The sequence below is a fragment of the Eptatretus burgeri genome, unplaced genomic scaffold (genome assembly GCF_056783735.1).
Source record: "Eptatretus burgeri isolate ZD-2024b unplaced genomic scaffold, Ebu_testis_v1 Ebu_testis_scaffold_3165, whole genome shotgun sequence".
Taxonomy (NCBI): domain Eukaryota; kingdom Metazoa; phylum Chordata; class Myxini; order Myxiniformes; family Myxinidae; genus Eptatretus; species Eptatretus burgeri.
Window position 1 is genome coordinate 105001 of NW_028225113.1, and position 19368 is coordinate 124368.

The 19368-nt window shown below is 49.7% G+C and overlaps 1 protein-coding gene across 3 annotated transcripts in view; it reads left to right on the forward strand.

Annotated features, from left to right (window-relative positions):
* Positions 1 to 18296, forward strand: part of LOC147006561 (uncharacterized) — a 79394-nt gene extending 61098 nt beyond the window's left edge. Inside the window, exons 1-2 of one of the 3 annotated variants that reach the window (XR_015054763.1) lie at positions 16087 to 18026; positions 18159 to 18296. Coding sequence is in view for 2 of the 3 variants with exons in the window: in XM_085868564.1 (XP_085724690.1) it covers positions 760 to 854 (95 nt within the window). In the remaining variant the exon portion in view is untranslated. Of the gene's footprint in view, positions 1 to 759; positions 886 to 16086; positions 18027 to 18158 lie in introns of those variants that run through there. The other 2 variants (XM_085868564.1, XM_085868565.1) reach the window with 2 other exon arrangements.
* The last annotated feature ends 1072 nt before the right edge of the window (positions 18297 to 19368 follow it).

The window sequence follows — 19368 nt, forward strand, 5'->3', positions numbered from 1 at the left end:
TCTGCAAATGTTGTTTATATACATTTTTGTATCCTTCAGACATCCCTAAAGGATATGAAAGATGTTGGGAAGTTTTCATTTTCAGTTTTATGCCTTTTTTAACGAAACAATGCATAACCATCAAAAACATTAAAAAATGTGTATATTTTCTCTGTGTTTTGTTTAAGAAATAAAGTGTATCATGTGACATCAAAATGATTGGAATGATGAGCTTTAACAATTTATGACACTTTTCAGTTATTATAGTAACAACAAAATCAATATTTGGACAAATTTGCAAAAAATAGGCAAAATATTCTACTTTATGAAACCAGTGATATACCCAATTATAGCATAAAATATTGACATGCAAATCGAATATTTTATTCTTTGACAAATAAATCCATGATGTCATTTGTTTAGATGCATTTAGCTCTGCTGACATTAGTCAACCAGCAGAGCTTATATACACATATATCATTGCCATGAATGCATCATCTGCCCATCCATCCATCAATCGACCATCATTATAAACAAATTAGAAAAAACGAATTCTGAAACAATTTGTGTAGAATCCATTGTTTTTCAGGTAATGCAGAATTGCTAGTGGAGATGTTGACCAACTAAATGAACAAATACAATGATTTATATGTGATATTATTTCTTCAGATAAGCTGAGAAACTTTGATATAATAGAATGTATTATTAACTGCATTATAGAATGTATCTAACTGCATGGGCTGTGGTGGTTCCCAACATGAATATGTTTGTGTGTTTAAGGAAAATGGCAGAGCCACCAAGAAAGCAGCAGAAATGTGAACCTATTGATTATAAACTGTGCATTAGGTGCCAAAATGCAACTGGAGATCTGGTAACAAACCCTGAAGATGAGTCTTATGAAACCCTTCTTGACTACATACAGAAATGGGCCAGTTACCAAGATCCAGAATGTCTATCAATCAGCAACAGACTCGGTAGTGTTACAGCAGAACAGCTGAAACAATGGGGTGCTTCATGGCACAGAAACTGCTACAGAGACAGTCAGTTCAAAAATGTTGGATGGTGCAAAACAAAGGTATGACGAAAGTGCTGCACGAGGTGATGCAAGCCAAATCACAAAGCGTAGCAAAGGAGGACGGCCATCAAAAAGCAGACTGCAGATATACCTAAAGTAGCTACATGTACAAGTGAGGGACAGTCTTCCAGCTCAGAACGATTTACAAGATCATCTGCAAAATCCTATGACAAGGAACTATGCTTCTTTTGTGATAAGGATGATACCAATGAGCAGCGACATGATGCATGTCCATAGAACATGAAAAACATAGAACATGAAACAGGGTACACGCGATCATCGGAAAGGATCTATCAAGGATTCACGGAGCTATGTGTGTATGGACTCAACACCTATCAGAACAGCTATGGACACATTTCTGAGCAGCTCTAAAACAAAGAGCAGTCTCACAGAGTATCTTTCAATGAAGGTACTTAACCATTTCACCGAAAGTGAAAAATCAGTCATTGTGTCTACTAGAAATGGTGTACACTCTACTCAGCAGCAACCTGTGATGCATCTGACCACAACCCAGGAGGAAGCAGACACAATCTTGATACTGCATGCTCTCGAAGCTGCAGTCTCGAGGTGTAATTCACATCCTCTCACCTGACACAGACGTGTTTGTTCTTGCCTTACGTCGTTTCCCTGAACTTGGGCAGCAGACATGCATGATATTAGGAGCAGGAGAACACCAACATATCGTACCACTCAGGCCAATCCATGAAGCACTTGGGGAAGATCTGGCAGCAGCATTGCCTGGATTTCACAGTTTTACAGACTGATACAACAGGAAAATTTGCTGGGAAAGGAAAACTGACCTGCTGGAAAGTTATGCAGAAGGCTTCTCCGAACAAAACATGCTCACTGCCTTCAAAAACCTGGGCTCCACCATAACACCCACAAGAGAGACAGAAGCTGCCTTAGAAGAATTTGTTTGTCAGCTGTTCCAGCCACAGACCAAAAAAGGATGTGGGACAGCTTCGTTGGGAGATGTTTAAGAGGTCACAGGCGGAGTCTGAAAGGTTACCACCAACTGCAGCTGTGTTAAAACAGCATACTCTACATGCTCACTATCAGGCCATGATTTGGTGTGATGACCGTAATCCACAACCCAACTTGCCACCACCAGAAAGGTATGGCTGGAGGATGGAGGATAAGTACATATGTTCCAATCATAACCACTCTGAAATGTGATCGAGATGCTGTGATCGAGCTCACCAGATGTGGATGCGGAACTAGTAAATGCATTGGGGGTAGATGTTCATGCAAAAAAGCTCGTCTCCCTTGCACAGAGATGTGTGCCTGTGAGGCATCACCTGAGAAATGCATGAACACAGAACCTGTCAATGATGATGATGTTGACTACTGACTGTAAAGTATTAAACTGAAATTAACTTTGTGATTTACTATAAATAGAACCAGTTATGTGTATGTCATTCATGTTGACACTAAATGTTAGCAGCTTGATGTGTAGAATCTCTAGTCGAGTAATTAATTAGTATGACCATATATTAGAGTGGTACTAATTAGAGTAGAATGTGTAGTATAGTAGGTAGGTATAGAAAGTGTAATACTCGTACATTATTTAACACATTTCAACAAGCTGCATGAATACATGCACAAATGTGAATTTTCTGTAATAATCACCTTGCTTTAAGACTGCATCGCTTCCTTAAAGTATTGTCGTATACAATGTAGATTGGAACCACCCACCCCTCTAGACGAATGGGAGAACTGATTTTTAACAATGCATTCCCCCCCTCTGTGACCAACCAGCCACTCACCCACCCACCATCAGAAAGTACTTTAGGGAAGCGATGCAGACTTATGATATGACCCTGAATACTGTTACGTTTGGGGGGGGGGGTATGCATTCAAAGGGTAATTAGGATGTTTAATTAGGTATGCCATGCTGTTCGAGTTTACCAGGATCTCGATGTAATAAGTAGCAATTCAGTGGTGATAAGTTGTCTAGTAAATGTTCATTTCTTCAAGGGGGGGAAATGATAATTGTCACGTAATTAGATAGGGACACGGGATAGGGTAAGTGTGTCTGCATAAACCCCTTTTGGTGTTCTCTGGAGACTGGCCGTGACGTCACAGGACAGTGCAGCGGATGGCTCCGCCCCGTGATCACGATTGGCAGAAGGCGACGGCGGTGGGCCAATAAACGGCTCGATTGGAAGTGACGAGGACAGGAGGATAAAAAGGTTCTGTTCGGGGGTCGAAAAGGAAGAGGAAGAAGATTACAACCAAAAGATCGTGTTTTTTTTTTGGTGTGGAGGCTGTTGCGCGGGGAGCATCCTTGTTGTTGTGCTGATTCGATCGTGTTCTTCATCGTGTCTTGGAGCCTTGCGGAGCCTCGTGCCTCACCTTGGTTGGCTCTGGGGTTCTGCTGACTCGGAGTACGGGGTCGAACGGCGGGCGGACCTGCCTCCCTCTCCTGCTCGCAACTTGGCGCCAGAACTGGTTCCCTGGCGGCTGTGAGCGGACTTGGGCCAAGACCAGGAGGTCGACAGCACCATGGTTTCTCCTGCCCCCTGACGAGAGCAAGGCCAGCTCGTCCGACGCCGATCCAGGGACAGTTGCGTCCACACCACGGTCCAGCCTGACCACCAGAAATAGCTACGTTTTGTGTGTGTGTGTGTGTGTGTGTGTGTGTGTGTGTGTGTGTGTGTGTGTGTGTGTGTGTGTGTGTGTGTGCTTGGCGCCTTAGCGGGTTTGAGATCTGTATATTCATTGGAATTGTCTGTGTTTTTCCCCACGCCCGATCCCACACCATCCCGTCGAATCGCCCCGGATCCCTCTTCTTGCCGAGTCTTGTTATTTCTGGTTAATGGTAAAAACGAATAAACATCATCAACTCAGTGAAAAGCGACTCGTGCCACCTTCCTCGTCCCGTTTGCGGTAGAGCGATTAGAACCGCCATGTTTGGGTAATAAATAAATAAACCGCCTCCATCGTTTCGGCTCATTCTACGTTGGCGGGACTGTTCAAGTCCCGTGGACGTCATAATACATTTAGGTATTATATAAAAAGTGCAACATAATGTTGTCTTTCGAACCACCTGGATCTATATACTGGAATTGTCCCCAACTATTTTATATTTGGGAACAAGAGTTTATCATGTTTTTCCCTGAAATACACTGCAAAACAATGAGCATATAATTATATTAACTTGATATATGTATATGATTCCACATTATACAGCAAATTGTTAGTGATGTTAGTAAGTTTACATACCATCCAAGCAAAGCATATTTATCTATGTATGGTAACAATGCCTTAAAATCTATATCAAATGTCTAAAATAGTATGCTCATGTGTTTGTAGTCACTGAGAGGCTCATTTTGAGGTGTCACATGCTATATTTATGTACAAAATAAAAAAAAATTAAAAAATTAGTATACTTTTTTTTCCGCTAATTTAGGGTCATATCAAAATTGGGTCTAAAATTCATAAAAATAATAAAATTAAAACTTCCCAACATCGTTGTTTTGTGAGAAGGATGTCCATAGAACATGAAGAACATGAGAAACAGTTGGCAAAGAAAAAATACAGGATTACACATGGCTCTACACTACATTGTTGAAATGGTAAACGACAGCAGTTGTATTTATCAGCATAGTAAAGCTTTTGGTGTTTGAGTTGGTTTACAATTTCCGGGTAAATTTACGACACATTTGATTTTCATTTTTGGTGATGTAACACGAACGAGAAACCAGTGTGAAACACGATGAAATACTGACATCAGCATCAGACCATTCAAAGGATCTTTCCCAATCCCTGGTGATGCTAAACACTGATGAAATGTAATATATATTGTTGTGGTTGACGAAATTCACAAACCACCATTCAGGTCCCTTAGGTGAGATATCTCGGTAAGTATATGTGTAGTTAGGCCCAAACCCGTTGTCTAGAGGGAATAAATGTCATTCATGCGGGCTGCGACTCTTCAGGATAGCCGTTTTTCTTTTACTATCTTTATTTTGGACCAGCCGCCATTACTACCACCACCAACCACGTCTCAATAGCCATCGCACAACAACCACCAACCACAACGCCGCTTCACAACAACAACCACCAACCACAACGCCGCTTCACCACAACCGCCACGACCTTTACCGTCACAACTCGCCACCATCTCATCCACACCATCTCGCGCCACTCGTGGGCGCCGATGCTGGACTCGTGCGGGGCGCGCACCGAGCAGCGTGTTCAAAAACATCACGGACTTTCCGCAGAAAACGGATCAAAAACGACTCACGCCCACTTTTGTTCCGTCCAATCGGTGAGCGAGGGGCGATTTGGCCCCGCCTCCAGGGCGTTGGAGGGCGGTCGCTATATGCAAATTCATGGATCAAAAAGCATTCACGCCCACTTTTCCTCGGGCCAATGGGGAGCCAGCAAGAGAGGTGAAGGGTCGGAGGCAGAGGGTCAAGGGTGAAAGAGCGAAGCCACGGGGCTTATATAAACGGCTGCGTTCGTCAGTCAAGTCAAGAGTTCAGTTGGAAGTTGACTTGAGTGTGCGGAGTTCAAGAGAGTCGTCGGTGGAGCTGGAAAGAAGTGGTACTAGTCAGAGTGAAGAGGACGGAGCTGTGGAGAGGTGACGGCGGCGAAGGTGGACGAGGGGGTGCTCGCGTCGGTGCCGGGAGCGGCACAGGGAGAGGCCAGCAACGCGACCGAGGTGGAGGAGGAGACGCTCGCCGCGGGACCCGAGACAGGGTGATATCCTCCTTCCCCCGAGCATCAGCAACCCCCTCCTGTTTCCCCCCGCGCTGAGATCGTGCGACAAAGGGGGCCCCTTTTCCCACCCCCTACCAGACACTGTCCGCGAGGCCCGCGGAGTTGAGGCGCCACCGCCGCTCTGCGTCTCATCATCAGACGGTAGGCCCGACCCGGTCTCGGCCCCAGGCCCGCCTCATCCTGGAGGGTGGTTCTCTTTTCTTTTGCTTTGGGAATATGTGTTGTCGGCGCCGTCTGTGAAGTAAAATTGTATGTGTTGCCGTGTGCCCGGTAGTCGGATAGATCTGCATTGTTGCATTTGCTTTTTGTGTAATATTGCATTGTCTTCTTCTTTTACATGTGCTTTTGGTGGAATTGTATATGTGTGCTTTCCGTTCATCGCGAAATAAATGTGCTTATTGTCGAACTGTTTTCCGGCTTCGCTTCGTCTTTTCTTTCATTGAATCTCCATCTTACTTCACGTAAAGGGTTGGTCGTGGGCTAAAACGCCCGATAATCAATCGAACCGTCGAGGCCGACGAATAACACCGCTCGGTTATCCCGATAGCACGGAACGGGTCGCTTAAAGTGGCCCGTGTCCGAGGTCGACCTGCGGCGAGGTGCGATCGCCCGGTCTACCCTCCGTGTGGGTACTTAGGTAGGTCGAATTTGGCGAGCAACCCTATCCCACGCCGGGGCCGATTGGCACGATCGTGGTGAGACCGAAAGGTCCACCCGTGACTGGTTCCCGGCGTTAGTCCGAGAGGGTCACGACTGGATTGTCCGTCCGGTGGGCGACGTGCCGCGATTCGAGTGACGTGGCCGTCCGCACGCCGGCGGGCGCGAATCCGCAACAATATTGTTGTGGTTGACTAAATTCGCAAACCACCATTCAGGTCCCATAGGTGAGATATCTCTGTAAGTATATGTGTAGTTAGCCCAAACCCGTTGTTTAGAGGGAATAAATGTCATTCATTCGGGCTGCGACACTTTTAGATAGCCGTTTTTCTTTTACTATCCTTATTTTGGACCAACCGCCATTACTACAACCACCACCAACCGCATCTCGACAACCACAGCCACCTTCTCCAGAACCGCCTTCACAACATCCACCTTCTCCACAACCGCTTTCACACAACAACCACCAACCGCAACGCCGCTTCACAACAACAACAACGCCAACAGCCACGACCTTTACCCTCACAACTCGCTCTCGCAACCATCGCATCACCGCCATTCTCGCGCCGCTTGTGGGCACCGATCCTGGACTCGTACAGGGCGCGCACCGAGCAGCGGGTGCAAAAAGCGGCCTTTCCGAGAAATCGGATCAAGAATGATTCACGCCCACTTCTGTTCCGTCCTATCAGCGAGCGTGGGGCGATTTGGCCCCGCCTCCAGGCGCGTCGGAGTATAATCGATATATGCAGATTCGAGGATCAGGAATGATTCACGCCCACTTTTCCTCTGTCCAATGGGCGAGCGTGGCTCCGCCCCCGAGCCGATCCTGATCCAAAAATCTGCATATGGTTTCTCCTGTCGCACTATAAAGCGCCGAGCACGGGGCGAATCGAGGGAAGAGTTGGAGAGTTGTGGCGGTGGCGAAATCAGTCGAGAGAGTGTCTGTCGGGGTCCGGAGAGTCTGGAGAAGCCAAGGAGCTTTGTGGAGGTCTGCGCTCGTGTCAGAGTCGGGGAGCTGCGGAGAGGGGAGGCCGGGAACGCGGTCGAGGTCGCGGTGGAGTCGCTCATCGCGGGACCCAAGCCAGCCAGATATCCTCTTTCCCCCGAGCATCAACAACCCCCCCCCTGTATCCCCCCCGCGCTGAGATAGTGTGAGAAGGGGGCCCCGTTCCCACCCCATTCCAGGCAGTGCCAGCGAGGCCCGTGGAGTCGGGGCACCGCCGCCATTTTGCGGCTCATCACCAGACGGGTAGGCTCGACGCGGTCTCGGCCCCAGGCACGTCTGCCCCCTTATCGTTGAGGGTGGCCCCTTTTTCTTTTGCTTCGGAGTATATGTGTTGTCGGCGCCGTCTGTGAAGTAAAACTGTGTAAGTGTTGCCGTGTGCTCGCGTAGTCGGTAGTAGATCTGCATTGTGTTTCTTTTGTTGCAATTGCTTTTGGTGCGTAATTGTTGTTTCTTCTTTTGTTACATTTGCTTTTGGTGCATAATTGTGGTAATTGTATATGTGTGCTTTCCGTTTGCCGCGGAATAAATGTGCTTTATGTTGAACTGTTTCTCCCGTTTCGCTTCGTCTTTTCTCTAATTGAATCTCCATCTTACTTCACGTAAAGGGTTGGTCGTGGGCTAAATCCGCCCGATAATTAATCGGAACCGTCGAGGTTGACGATAACACCGCTCGGTTATCCCGATAGTACGGAACGGGTCGCTTAAAGTGGCCCGTGTCCGAAGTCGACCTGCGGCGAGGTGCGATCGCCCGGTCTACCCTCCGTGTGGGTACTTAGGTAGGTCGAATTTGGCGAACAACCCTATCCACGATTGGCACGATCGTGGTGAGGCCGAAAGGCCCACCCGTGACGAGTTCCCGGCTTTAGTCCGAGAGGGTCACAACGGGATTGTCCGTCCGGTGGGCGACGTGCCGCGATTCGAGTTACGTGGCCGCTCGCACACCGGCGGGCGCGAATTCGCAACACTGGTGTCAGGAGTGGGATACAAACCCATCCCCCTCCTCGCGGCACTGGTGTCGGAGAGCGGGAAAACGGGCTCTCCTGTCTCCAGCTAAATTCAAGGGAATCGGTCCAGGGGTGAGAGGAGCGACCCCCGATTCCCTCCAAATTACGAGCGATTTAAATTAACCCTTTGCGAGAAATAAGATGGCGTCTCAAGGCGAGCGGGAGCCGGGGGTATTAGAAATGGATTTAGAATGTGTAGAATCCATGGTCCAGGATGAAATCCCCGTGCAGGAAATGTTGGTTGTGCAGGAACACGAACTCGCCCAACTGAACCCAGAGCCCGAAATAGGTGCGGCGGCGGCCGCGGTGTATGACACCTCCCCTCCCCCTCTCCGCCAAAACCCCCCGATCCTTGCGAAATCGGCTCACCCAAGCGCACCCGACATGGCCCAGCTATGCGCCATGCTGGCGGCAATGACAGCGAGGATGGATACAAACACAAACGAAATAAAACGCATGAACGAAAAGATGGATACAAACACAAACGAAATAAAACGCATGAACGAAAAGATGGATACAAACACAAACGAAGTGAAGGTGAATATGGAAACAAACGCACTCAAAATGAAGGAAGAAATGAAAGAGCTGCGGGGTGAGATGCAGAACATGGGCCGAAGCCTGCAGGCGGGCATGAAGGCAGTGACCAGGGAGCTCAAAATGGCGACGCCACGTGTGGGAGCGAACGAGCTGGGAGGGGGTGAAACGGCTGTCGGGACCGCGGTGGAGGCGGGTAAGGAAAAAATAATTCGGGAGACGTGTTGGGCGAGGGTCATGACGGAAAAAGTGACGGTGACCGAGAGGAAAAAACTAATTGGGGTGACGGAGACGTGCACGAGGGAGATAACAAGGGAAGAGACGGAAATAATAGTTGAGACAAGGGAGATAACAAGGGAAGAGGTGACTGAGTTGGCAGAGACACGGGAGATGGGAACGATAGAGGGAAGACTACACGATGAAAACGGGGATAGAGACGCACACACACACACAGAGGTAGTGGAGGATAATGGGGGTGAGCTCGCGGACCGTGCAGGGACCCGGTGCGAGCAGTTGGATGGCCTCCTCCAGGAACGAGGGGAGGGAGTATTCCCCCTTGAAGCGAGTCACGACCAGGTGGGTTCGGTCGTGTCGAGCGAGTTCGGGGGGAGGAGTGCTGCGAACGGGTGCACGGAGAGCTTGGGGGGTATAGAGGCCCCGGAGACCCTTGTGGGGACACGAATCCCCAGTGTGGTTGTCCCGGTGTGTGTGGTGTCGAAGTGTGTGTTCACGAGTGTGGCGAAATGCGTGCTACAACGCACGCATAGCGTGGGTGCAAGGGCGTGTGTGAGAGCGACCGAGTGGGTGACAAAGACCCCGTGTGCGGAAGCGACCCCGTGTGTGAGTGGTGTGGTGGTAAGTGTGCAGAAGATCGTGCTTCCCAGCACGCCGTGTGTGGATGAGGCACCGCGAGCGAGTGCCCCCGCGTGTGTGAGTAGTATGGTTTGTGTGAGGGAAATGGCACGAGTGAGTGAAAGGCCGCGAGTGAGTGGAGCCACGTGTGCAAGGGTAATGGCATGCGTGAGTGAGCGGCCGAGTGTGAGAGAGACAGCGTGTGCAAGGTCGCTGTGTGTGAGGGAGATGTCGGTGGGCATGTGTGAACATGCAGCCGCGTCTCCCGGTGTGAATGTAATGGAATGGTGTATGAGCGTCGTAACACGCAGGTGTGCGTGGGTTGAATGGCGACGACGACGGCGACAGAGGGACAAAAGCCGAGTAGCGGCTGCAGCTGTTTCGGGAACCGTGCCGGGTTCACCCAGCGAGGTCCATGCTGTGCAACGCACGAGGCCCCCACGTGCTCGCTTGCGAGAGTGAAGTCCCAGTCCGGAAACGCACGCGGTGGATTTGCCGATCCCACGGACGGACAAAGTTTAGGCAGGATTATGGATTTGGACCGGACGGGTTCTCCACGCGATTGTGTGTGTTAAGCTCCAAAGGGCAAAGCACATGTGTTCGCGTGGGGAACCCCTCGAGACGTGGGGCTTGTGTTTTTTTTATGCGCACGGTGACGTCATGGCTGCACGTGGGGTTGGAATCCGGCAGGAGGGGTATCCCTGCCGGATGGTACCGTCCAAGGAGGGACGAGGTACACGTGCAGCTGCATGACGTCACGGGCAGGTGCAAAGTGCGCGAGCTGTGAGTTGCCGCGCTGGTGCTGCGCATATGAAAAAAAAAAAGCAAGCCTCACTTTCGGGTGCACAGGATTCCCGGGCAAGGGGTGGAAGACCCCCTTACCTGGGCACAGGATGAAACTAGTTAGGGGGAAGGGTTAGCTCAGCTAGACCGACTTCATGGGGCAGGGGTAAGTCCTCATGGAGTCCGTGGAATGGATGAGTTAGAGGGATTGTAGCGAGATTTAGGTTGGGAAATTGATTAATGGGATTATTTGGAGACAGTGACAGACTTGTGGATGTGTAGCGGGGACGTAGCTACGTAGTGTTAAATGGAACGTGCTATAGTATAAGGGACGACGTGGGAGCACGAGTTAGTTAGGGGATGTAGTTAGAAGGATGGCAGAGTTCAGCGGTGAGTGTGTTGAAGAGTTGTTGGTGAGTGAAGTGGAAGCATGTGCTTGGTAAGTGAGTGAGGCCAGCGGGTCTGTGTGTATGGAGCGAATGGGGACTGCATGGTGCGATGAGTGATTGGGGGGAGGAGTGACTCCCGCCCAAGGGACCCCGGGGTCAGTGTAGAGTGAGTTAGGGGGTTAGTTAAATTGACAAAATGGAGGTCGTTTTGCTGTTGGTGGGAATGTAGGCTCGATACCCATTTGGAGGGGTGCAGGAGCCCTGTTGACAGGCTGGGAGCGTGGCTGCGAAAGGTGAGTATCGCTGAGTGGGTACCCCGGGCACCAGGCTGGTCGGCCGTAGTAGGCCAAGGGCCCATGGGGGGCCGGGATAGCGTAGTGGGCACGGGTGCGCCCACTTGGTGCGGGGGCCCGGGGCGCCGTTAGCCTCGTGGGCAGTGTTGTGGGCACGTGTGACCCTCGGAAAGGGGCCTGGGAAGCCAGCCTGCCACGTGTTCGTTTCAGGGGAGGTGCCATGGGGGGCACTCCCTGGTGTTTAGGGAGCTGGTAGGCTCGGAGGCAGTGTAGTGCCCGGGGGTGCCATCGTAGGGGAATCGGCAGCGGGTCGTGTCTGCCAAGGGGAGCCACGCGTCCCAGCCATGAGACCGTGTGAGGGCACGGAAAGAAAATTGGGGGGCAAGGCCCGAAATTGTGAGGACACCAACACAGGCGACGGGAATCTGGGTTTATAGAACCAATAGTTTAAGTGAGAGGCGCTTGTTGAAAGCCCCGGGGTAGTTTAACAGTTAAATGGATAGGGTAGAATAGGAAGTATACCCCTCCGCACCATCCATCCCCTCGCTCTCGTTGTGGGCCGCTGGACCCACTTTGGTTATAGATCGCTGAAGTCTGGGGAGGCCATCCTGAGGCTTGAATTGGGCCTCGACACAGGACGCTAGCTCTCCTTTATTCCCCTCCGGGAACGGAACGTAGATGTTGGGAGTCGGCTAGGTGACAGGATAGGTTAGCCGAACAAAGACGATAAAGGGGGTTAGGGGACGAATTATAGTGGGAGTAAAAAAAAAAAAAAAAAATTAAGAAATTAATTAATTGGGGCTAAATTGGTTTTTGACAAATTAAGGGAGTGGGTATAGACAGTGACAGGCAAAGGCGATAGGTGGGAGGGAGACCGTAGGGTAGGTCCGAGCCCGCCTTCCGAGTGGCCAGCACCACCGCACTCCCTCCACCAACCTGCACTGCACGGAAAAGGCTGGCCAGCTTCATCTGCTGGCTGTTTTGCTTCAAGGCCTGTGCCGGCTGGATCGTCAGCAGCTGTTTACTTCAAGGCCTGTGCCGGCCAGTTCATCTGCCGGCTGTGTTTGCCTGCAGCGGCCCTGTTCTGCAGGCTTTGTTTGCCTGCTGCCTTTGCCATGCCATGCCCACTGCCCCTGTTCACCAGCTCCGTTCAAGTTTGCTTTTCCCCCTCCCCCTGTTCATTTCCATGTGCGCCAGGATCAAAGCAACAGTTTGCAAGCTGCAAGAACTGCCCTGTTGGCAGCTACAACACTGGCCTGCAGTGGCGGCCCGTGCACCGTGTTTGCATTCATCCATTCATCCATCCATTCATTGTGTTCATTGCGTGTGCCACTTGAGCTGGCACGGAGACTGCGTTTGTGCAGCCCATGCACCGTTGTGGTTCACTAGGTTCATTTCAAAAGGGAAGGCCTAGGACTGCATGTGAGCAGCCAGCCACGTTCCCTGTCACCTGCATTGTTTGAGCCAGAGACTGCATGCGAGCAGCCTGGCTCCCTGCTAACTGCTTTCTTTTTGCAGAGTTCATTGATCCTGGGCCATGGTTTAGTGTAAAATTTGTAAGTTAAGGTTAAGATGTACTGTAAATATGAGTGCGCCCCCGGCATGTCTGTCTTAGCACCGGCAATTTTATTTAAGTCGTCCGTGTGAGTGGGTTTGTTTAGGTGGTTACTCAGCCCTCAGGTTATTTATTTTGGGGACACGAATACCATGAATGTCGCACTCAGGGATCCGTAGGTAAAATGTACTAGGGGAGAACTACACATGATGGCACACGAAAATTTGACGACTCGGGACGAGTCTGTAAAAAGGGGAGGGGGTAGTGTTGTGGTTGACGAAATTCGCAAACCACCATTCAGGTCCCGTAGGTGAGATATCTCTGTAAGTATATGTGTAGTTAGCCCAAACCCGTTGTTTAGAGGGAATAAATGTCATTCATTCGGGCTGCGACCCTTTTAGATAGCCGTTTTTCTTTTACTATCCTTATTTTGGACCAACCGCCACAACCACCACCAACCGCATCTCGACAACCACAGCCACCTTCTCCAGAACCGCCTTCACAATATCCACCTTCTCCACAACCACTTTCACACAACAACCACCAACCGCAACGCCGCTTCACAACAACAACAACGCCAACAGCCACGACCTTTACCGTCACAACTCGCTCTCGCAACCATCGCATCACCGCCATTCCCGCGCCGCATGTGGGCACCGATCCTGGACTCGTACAGGGCGCGCACCGAGCAGCGGGTGCAAAAAGCGGCCTTTCCGAGAAATCGGATCAAGAATGATTCACGCCCACTTCTGTTCCGTCCTATCAGCGAGCGTGGGGCGATTTGGCCCCGCCTCCAGGCGTGTCGGAGTATAATCGATATATGCAGATTCGAGGATCAGGAATGATTCACGCCCACTTTTCCTCTGTCCAATGGGCGAGCGTGGCTCCGCCCCCGAGCCGATCCTGATCCAAAAATCTGCATATGGTTTCTCCTGTCGCACTATAAAGCGCCGAGCGCGGGGCGAATCGAGAGAAGAGTTGGAAAGTTGTGGTGGCGGCGAAATCAGTCGAGAGAGTGTCTGTCGGGGTCCGGAGAGTCTGGAGAAGCCAAGGAGCTTTGTGGAGGTCTGCGCTCGTGTCAGAGTCGGGGAGCTGCGGAGAGGGGAGGCCGGGAACGCGGTCGAGGTCGCGGTGGAGTCGCTCGTCGCGGGACCCAAGCCAGCCAGATATCCTCTTTCCCCCGAGCATCAACAACCCCCCCCTGTTTCCCCCCACGCTGAGATAGTGTGAGAAGGGGGCCCCGTTCCCACCCCATTCCAGGCAGTGCCAGCGAGGCCCGCGGAGTCGGGCCGCCGCCGCCATTTTGCGGCTCATCACCAGACGGGTAGGCTCGACGCGGTCTCGGCCCCAGGCCCGTCTGCCCCCTTATCGTTGAGGGTGGCCCCTTTTTCTTTTGCTTCGGAGTATATGTGTTGTCGGCGCCGTCAGTGAAGTAAAACTGTGTAAGTGTTGCCGTGTGCTCGCGTAGTCGGTAGTAGATCTGCATTGTGTTTCTTTTGTTGCAATTGCTTTTGGTGCGTAATTGTTGTTTCTTCTTTTGTTACATTTGCTTTTGGTGCATAATTGTGGTAATTGTATATGTGTGCTTTCCGTTTGCCGCGGAATAAATGTGCTTTATGTTGAACTGTTTCTCCCGTTTCGCTTCGTCTTTTCTCTAATTGAATCTCCATCTTACTTCACGTAAAGGGTTGGTCGTGGGCTAAATACGCCCGATAATTAATCGGAACCGTCGAGGTTGACGATAACACTGCTCGGTTATCCCGATAGTACGGAACGGGTCGCTTAAAGTGGCCCGTGTCCGAAGTCGACCTGCGGCGAGGTGCGATCGCCCGGTCTACCCTCCGTGTGGGTACTTAGGTAGGTCGAATTTGGCGAACAACCCTATCCCACGCGGGGGGCCGATCGGCACGATCGCGGTGAGGCCGAAAGGCCCACCCGTGACTAGTTCCCGGCGTTAGTCCGAGAGGGTCACGACGGGATTGTCTGTCCGGTGGGCGACGTGCCGCGATTCGAGTTACGTGGCCGCTCGCACGCCGGCGGGCGCGAATCCGCAACAATATATATATATATAAATATATATATATATATATATATATATATATATATATATATATATCTACATATATATATATATCTATATATATCTATATATATATATATATATATATATATATATATATATATATATATATATGTATATATATATATATATATATATATATATATATATATATATATATATATATATATATATATATATATATATATATATATATGACAGTAATCCCCCGTTTCTCGCGGGGGTTACGTTCCAAACCTCCCCGCGTTAAGTTTAAATACGCGATGAATGGACGCCTCCCCAAAAAATCGACTCGTCTGGTCTGGTCGGTTTGGCAGTGATTGGGTTTGAGGTGCCGGAGATCGACTCGTCTGGTCTGGTAGGTTTTGAGGTGCTGGGTACGAGCAGTGCTCGTCCAACGGCGGCAAACCTTTTTCCTTCCCGACGCATATATCGAGCACCTTAACCTTCTCCTGGAGCGTCCCAGGACCTTCCTCTGGCGCTTCGGTTCCTTGCCAGAAGCCTTAGAAGGTGCAGGGCGTTTGGGCGGCATCGTGGGGCTTGGAGAAAAAACGTTGAAAATATTCCAAGTTCACAAGCGAAACTTTGTCTCGTGTGTTGTGTGACTGGTCGAGCACCACGCGTTTTAATTTATTGCTTTAATAATTTATGTTTTATTTATTATTACCACAATGTACCGGGGGAATCCGCAGAAAAAATTAGTTACATTCCAAGGGAAAACCCGCGATGAACTGGGGGCGCGATCGGTGAACCACGATGAAGCGGGGGTTGACTGTATATATATATATATATATATATATATATATATATATATATATATATATATATATATATATATATATATATATATATATATATATGTATATATATACCGTATTTTCACGACCAAAAGGCGCACCGTGCCAAAAGGCGCAGTCTAATTTGTGTGTGCCGTTCCTGTATTTGACACACACATAAGGCGCTCCTCACGATAGGGCGCGGGTTTTATATGAATATCCTCTACTACGTACGTCCGCCGTACAACAACACACTCACACAAGCACACAAGTGTGCGTATTTAAAAATAGATCGGGAGCAAAATTGAGTTTGGTTGTGCTTTATTAAGCACATATACATATATACACATATACATATATACACATATACATATATACACGTGCCTCGTGGTTGCCGCAGGTTGATCAGGATCTTAAGGCAATGGGGATGGGCCAGACATCTGCCTGGGGGATGGCCAGATGTTGGCCCCTGGAGTACCTGCGGAAAGTGGAGGCAGAGACGCGCTGTTCTGGTAACACAACACACCTTCCGCTCCTGCCCACAGAGCTACGCCAGCCGGATGCATGCATCTGTGGGTGGGGGTGGGTTGGAAGTGTTGCCCTGGATATGGGTACGGGTGCGTTGTCTCTCTTGCCTGGTGTGTTGTTGTCCCCCCCCCCTCCCCATGGAAGGAGGTCGCAGTCTCCCCGCCACAAGCAGCGCAGCACCTGGATGTGGTTACGTCGGGTACCTGGCCCACCATTTTGGGAAGGAAGAACACGGCGGCCAAGGTGGTGGGCCATGGTCGTGGGTTCGGAGGAAACAACCTCCCTCCAAGAGATCATGCTACCGGAGGTTCAAAGTGATTGCTCCTCTGAGGATGCGGGGATGGACACTGGCGAATGGACACTGAACAAGCGTGTGAGGAGGGACCGTGAGGGCAGAAGACTGCCTCCCCTGGGCAAGGGCCCACACGGAATCTATCTAGAACGGACCTCCATGAAGAAGCCTGTAGGCGAAGCCTGTACCTGTTCACCTACGTGAAGAAGCCTGTACGGTGATTGACTCTCTCATGGAAGAATGGTGCCGCATCCCTCCTGAAGAATGCCAGACCTTGCTGGATTCTATGCCATGGAACATATGGGCCGTACTGGCCGCACGTAGTTGCCCAACGACCTGTTAAGTGACTTTACATTGGTGTTTCCATTTTTTGTCCACTACCTGTACGTTATTAACATATCGATTCCTTCCTCCAACTACCGATTATCAATCCCTACATCCTCTGCCCCTCACCATCCCAATCCCTCTTGAAACCCGTTAATTGAAACTCTCCAATTTGAAGACTACTTTGTGATTGACAAATCCCATTTGAAGACCACTTTCTGATTGACAAATCCAATTTGAAGACCAATTTGTGATTGACAAATCCCATTTGAAGACCACTTTGCGGTCGACAAATCCAAGTGATTGAATGCTTTTCCGGATCTCGCATTGAGATGCACCCAGAAAGCCTGGTGCTGGCTTAATGGTTAAGGTGGCTGGCTTATGATCTCAGGTTGAAATAACACCAGGTGGGTTGACTCCGCCTGTCATCCTTCTTAGGTCGGCAAAATGAATCCCACATTACTGGTAACAGGGGCACTGCATCAGCGGCACAGTTCAGAAAATTATTGAACCAGCAGCCAGAGGCTGCATATAAATCAACAACAATATTGTTACGAATTTCAGAATCCGGTCTGATGAATGCATCCACACATCCAGCTCCTCAGACAGTTATTTCCTTAATTGCATGTTCAGATGAGCCCCATCCCCATGTCTAATGGGATTTTAAATATGATGCGTTGAGAAGGGTAAAGGATAGATCCCCTCGCTTATGGGATGCTTTTTTCTTTACGACAGACACGTTTACAGACGTTTATTTCAGGAGATCCGACACCCACCTTTTTTGAGAGTGCACGGGTCGTCATGGTAACTGTGCGCAAGTGGGGCGGGGTGAGCTTGGGGCGGACTCTGCACCCGCCGAGACGGCGCGGAGATATAAAACGAACGGGAGGTACGTTCTGTGAAGAGAAAAGCGGGAGAGGAAAGCGGAGGCGAAAGAAAGCCAAGGAGAGAGAAGTAAGCTTGAGAAGCGAGCAAGAAGCGGGTGTAAGCGCACAAAAGAGGAGAAGGAAGCGAGCGTGTGGTGCGCGTGTGGGTGTGATCAGCGCCGCCAACAAGTGAGGCACGGGTCGGTCACCAACAACACCAGGGTCTAAACCCGCGGCAGACGATCTCGGTGAGCTCCAGACGTCGACTGGCGTTCAAGGCTGTTTGCGAGAGGGTGCACGGCAAGGCAAGGTTTTCAGGGTTACTGGTTTATCATTTAATGGACATCCTTGATTATCTGGACAGTAACAGTTGGTCATGTTGATGTACTGATAATTAAATCGATGTTTTTTTTTTTGCTGTCTTACTTCCACGACAGATTATTGAAATTATTTTATCTCACCTGACACTCCCTGAGCTGTGGTGCCTCGCTCAATGCAGCCGTACCCTGCGCGATTGCTGCTACAACCCTTGCATGTACAAACACCTGGACCTCAAGCCTTTCTGGCCATCTCTCTGCGAGGAGGACCTTCTAGCTTTGAAGCCTCGTCTCACCCATGCACTCTCGCTCGGTCTCTCATGGACTGGAAACGGGACCAGTCCATGAGAGACCGAGCGAGCGTGCATGGGTGATCCTTAAAAAGTGAGTAATTGAATGCAAAGTTAGTAATCGACGGCCTGGGTTGAGGTGAACCCTCTCCACTTCTTTTTCATTCTGATCAGTTTCCTCTCCTGTCTCGTCTCTTACCGCTTCTCCGATCACCAACAAACTTAGTCGACATTATTACAAGTTACAATTCTGCTAACAGGATATATATTTACTTAACAATCTTCAGTTTATCCAGGTTGACCCAATCAAAAGTAGAGTTTTCTCAAAGCGTTTCCCATGTTGAAGTCACGGAATTGTTACTGCTGCTGTTTTTATTTCGTTTAATTAACTTTTGTGTGGCCCTTCCGTCCTATCAAATCCGATACCATGTCCTCAGCAGTCCTTGACAGGTGGCTCTTGCAACGTCATTATGCTACAGGGTGGTTGTAGTTGTCCTCACATCATATTACATCGCATCCCATCACCATTCCTTGACGGTTATATCCAACTGCTATGAGTAAGCTGGGTCACCCGATCAAGATCGGGTTATTTTGACTTCAGTAAACCATCAACAAGATCGATTTTTGAAGCTGGCGCAAAAAAGCACCAAAAACAAAAATCACCCGAGAGTGCACCACAACAGTCATGGGCCAAATGGCTTCGTTTCATTTTTTGAGTTCAATTTCTTCATTTTCAGACGTACAACCACACACACACACACACACACACACACACACACACACACACACACACACACACACACACACACACACACACACACACACACACACACACACACACACACACACACACACACACACACACACACACACACACACACTATCTTTGCAGTGGTCCGAGGGGTTCTACCCATGACCTGACCCTGGGAACCACCAGTAAGTTTGCAAAATTTGGCGGGGATTGGCCTCGCCGTTTTTCCCCCATGATTTTCAGACCTACACAACCATACATACAGAGAATTTATTTGGGAGAGCTGGAG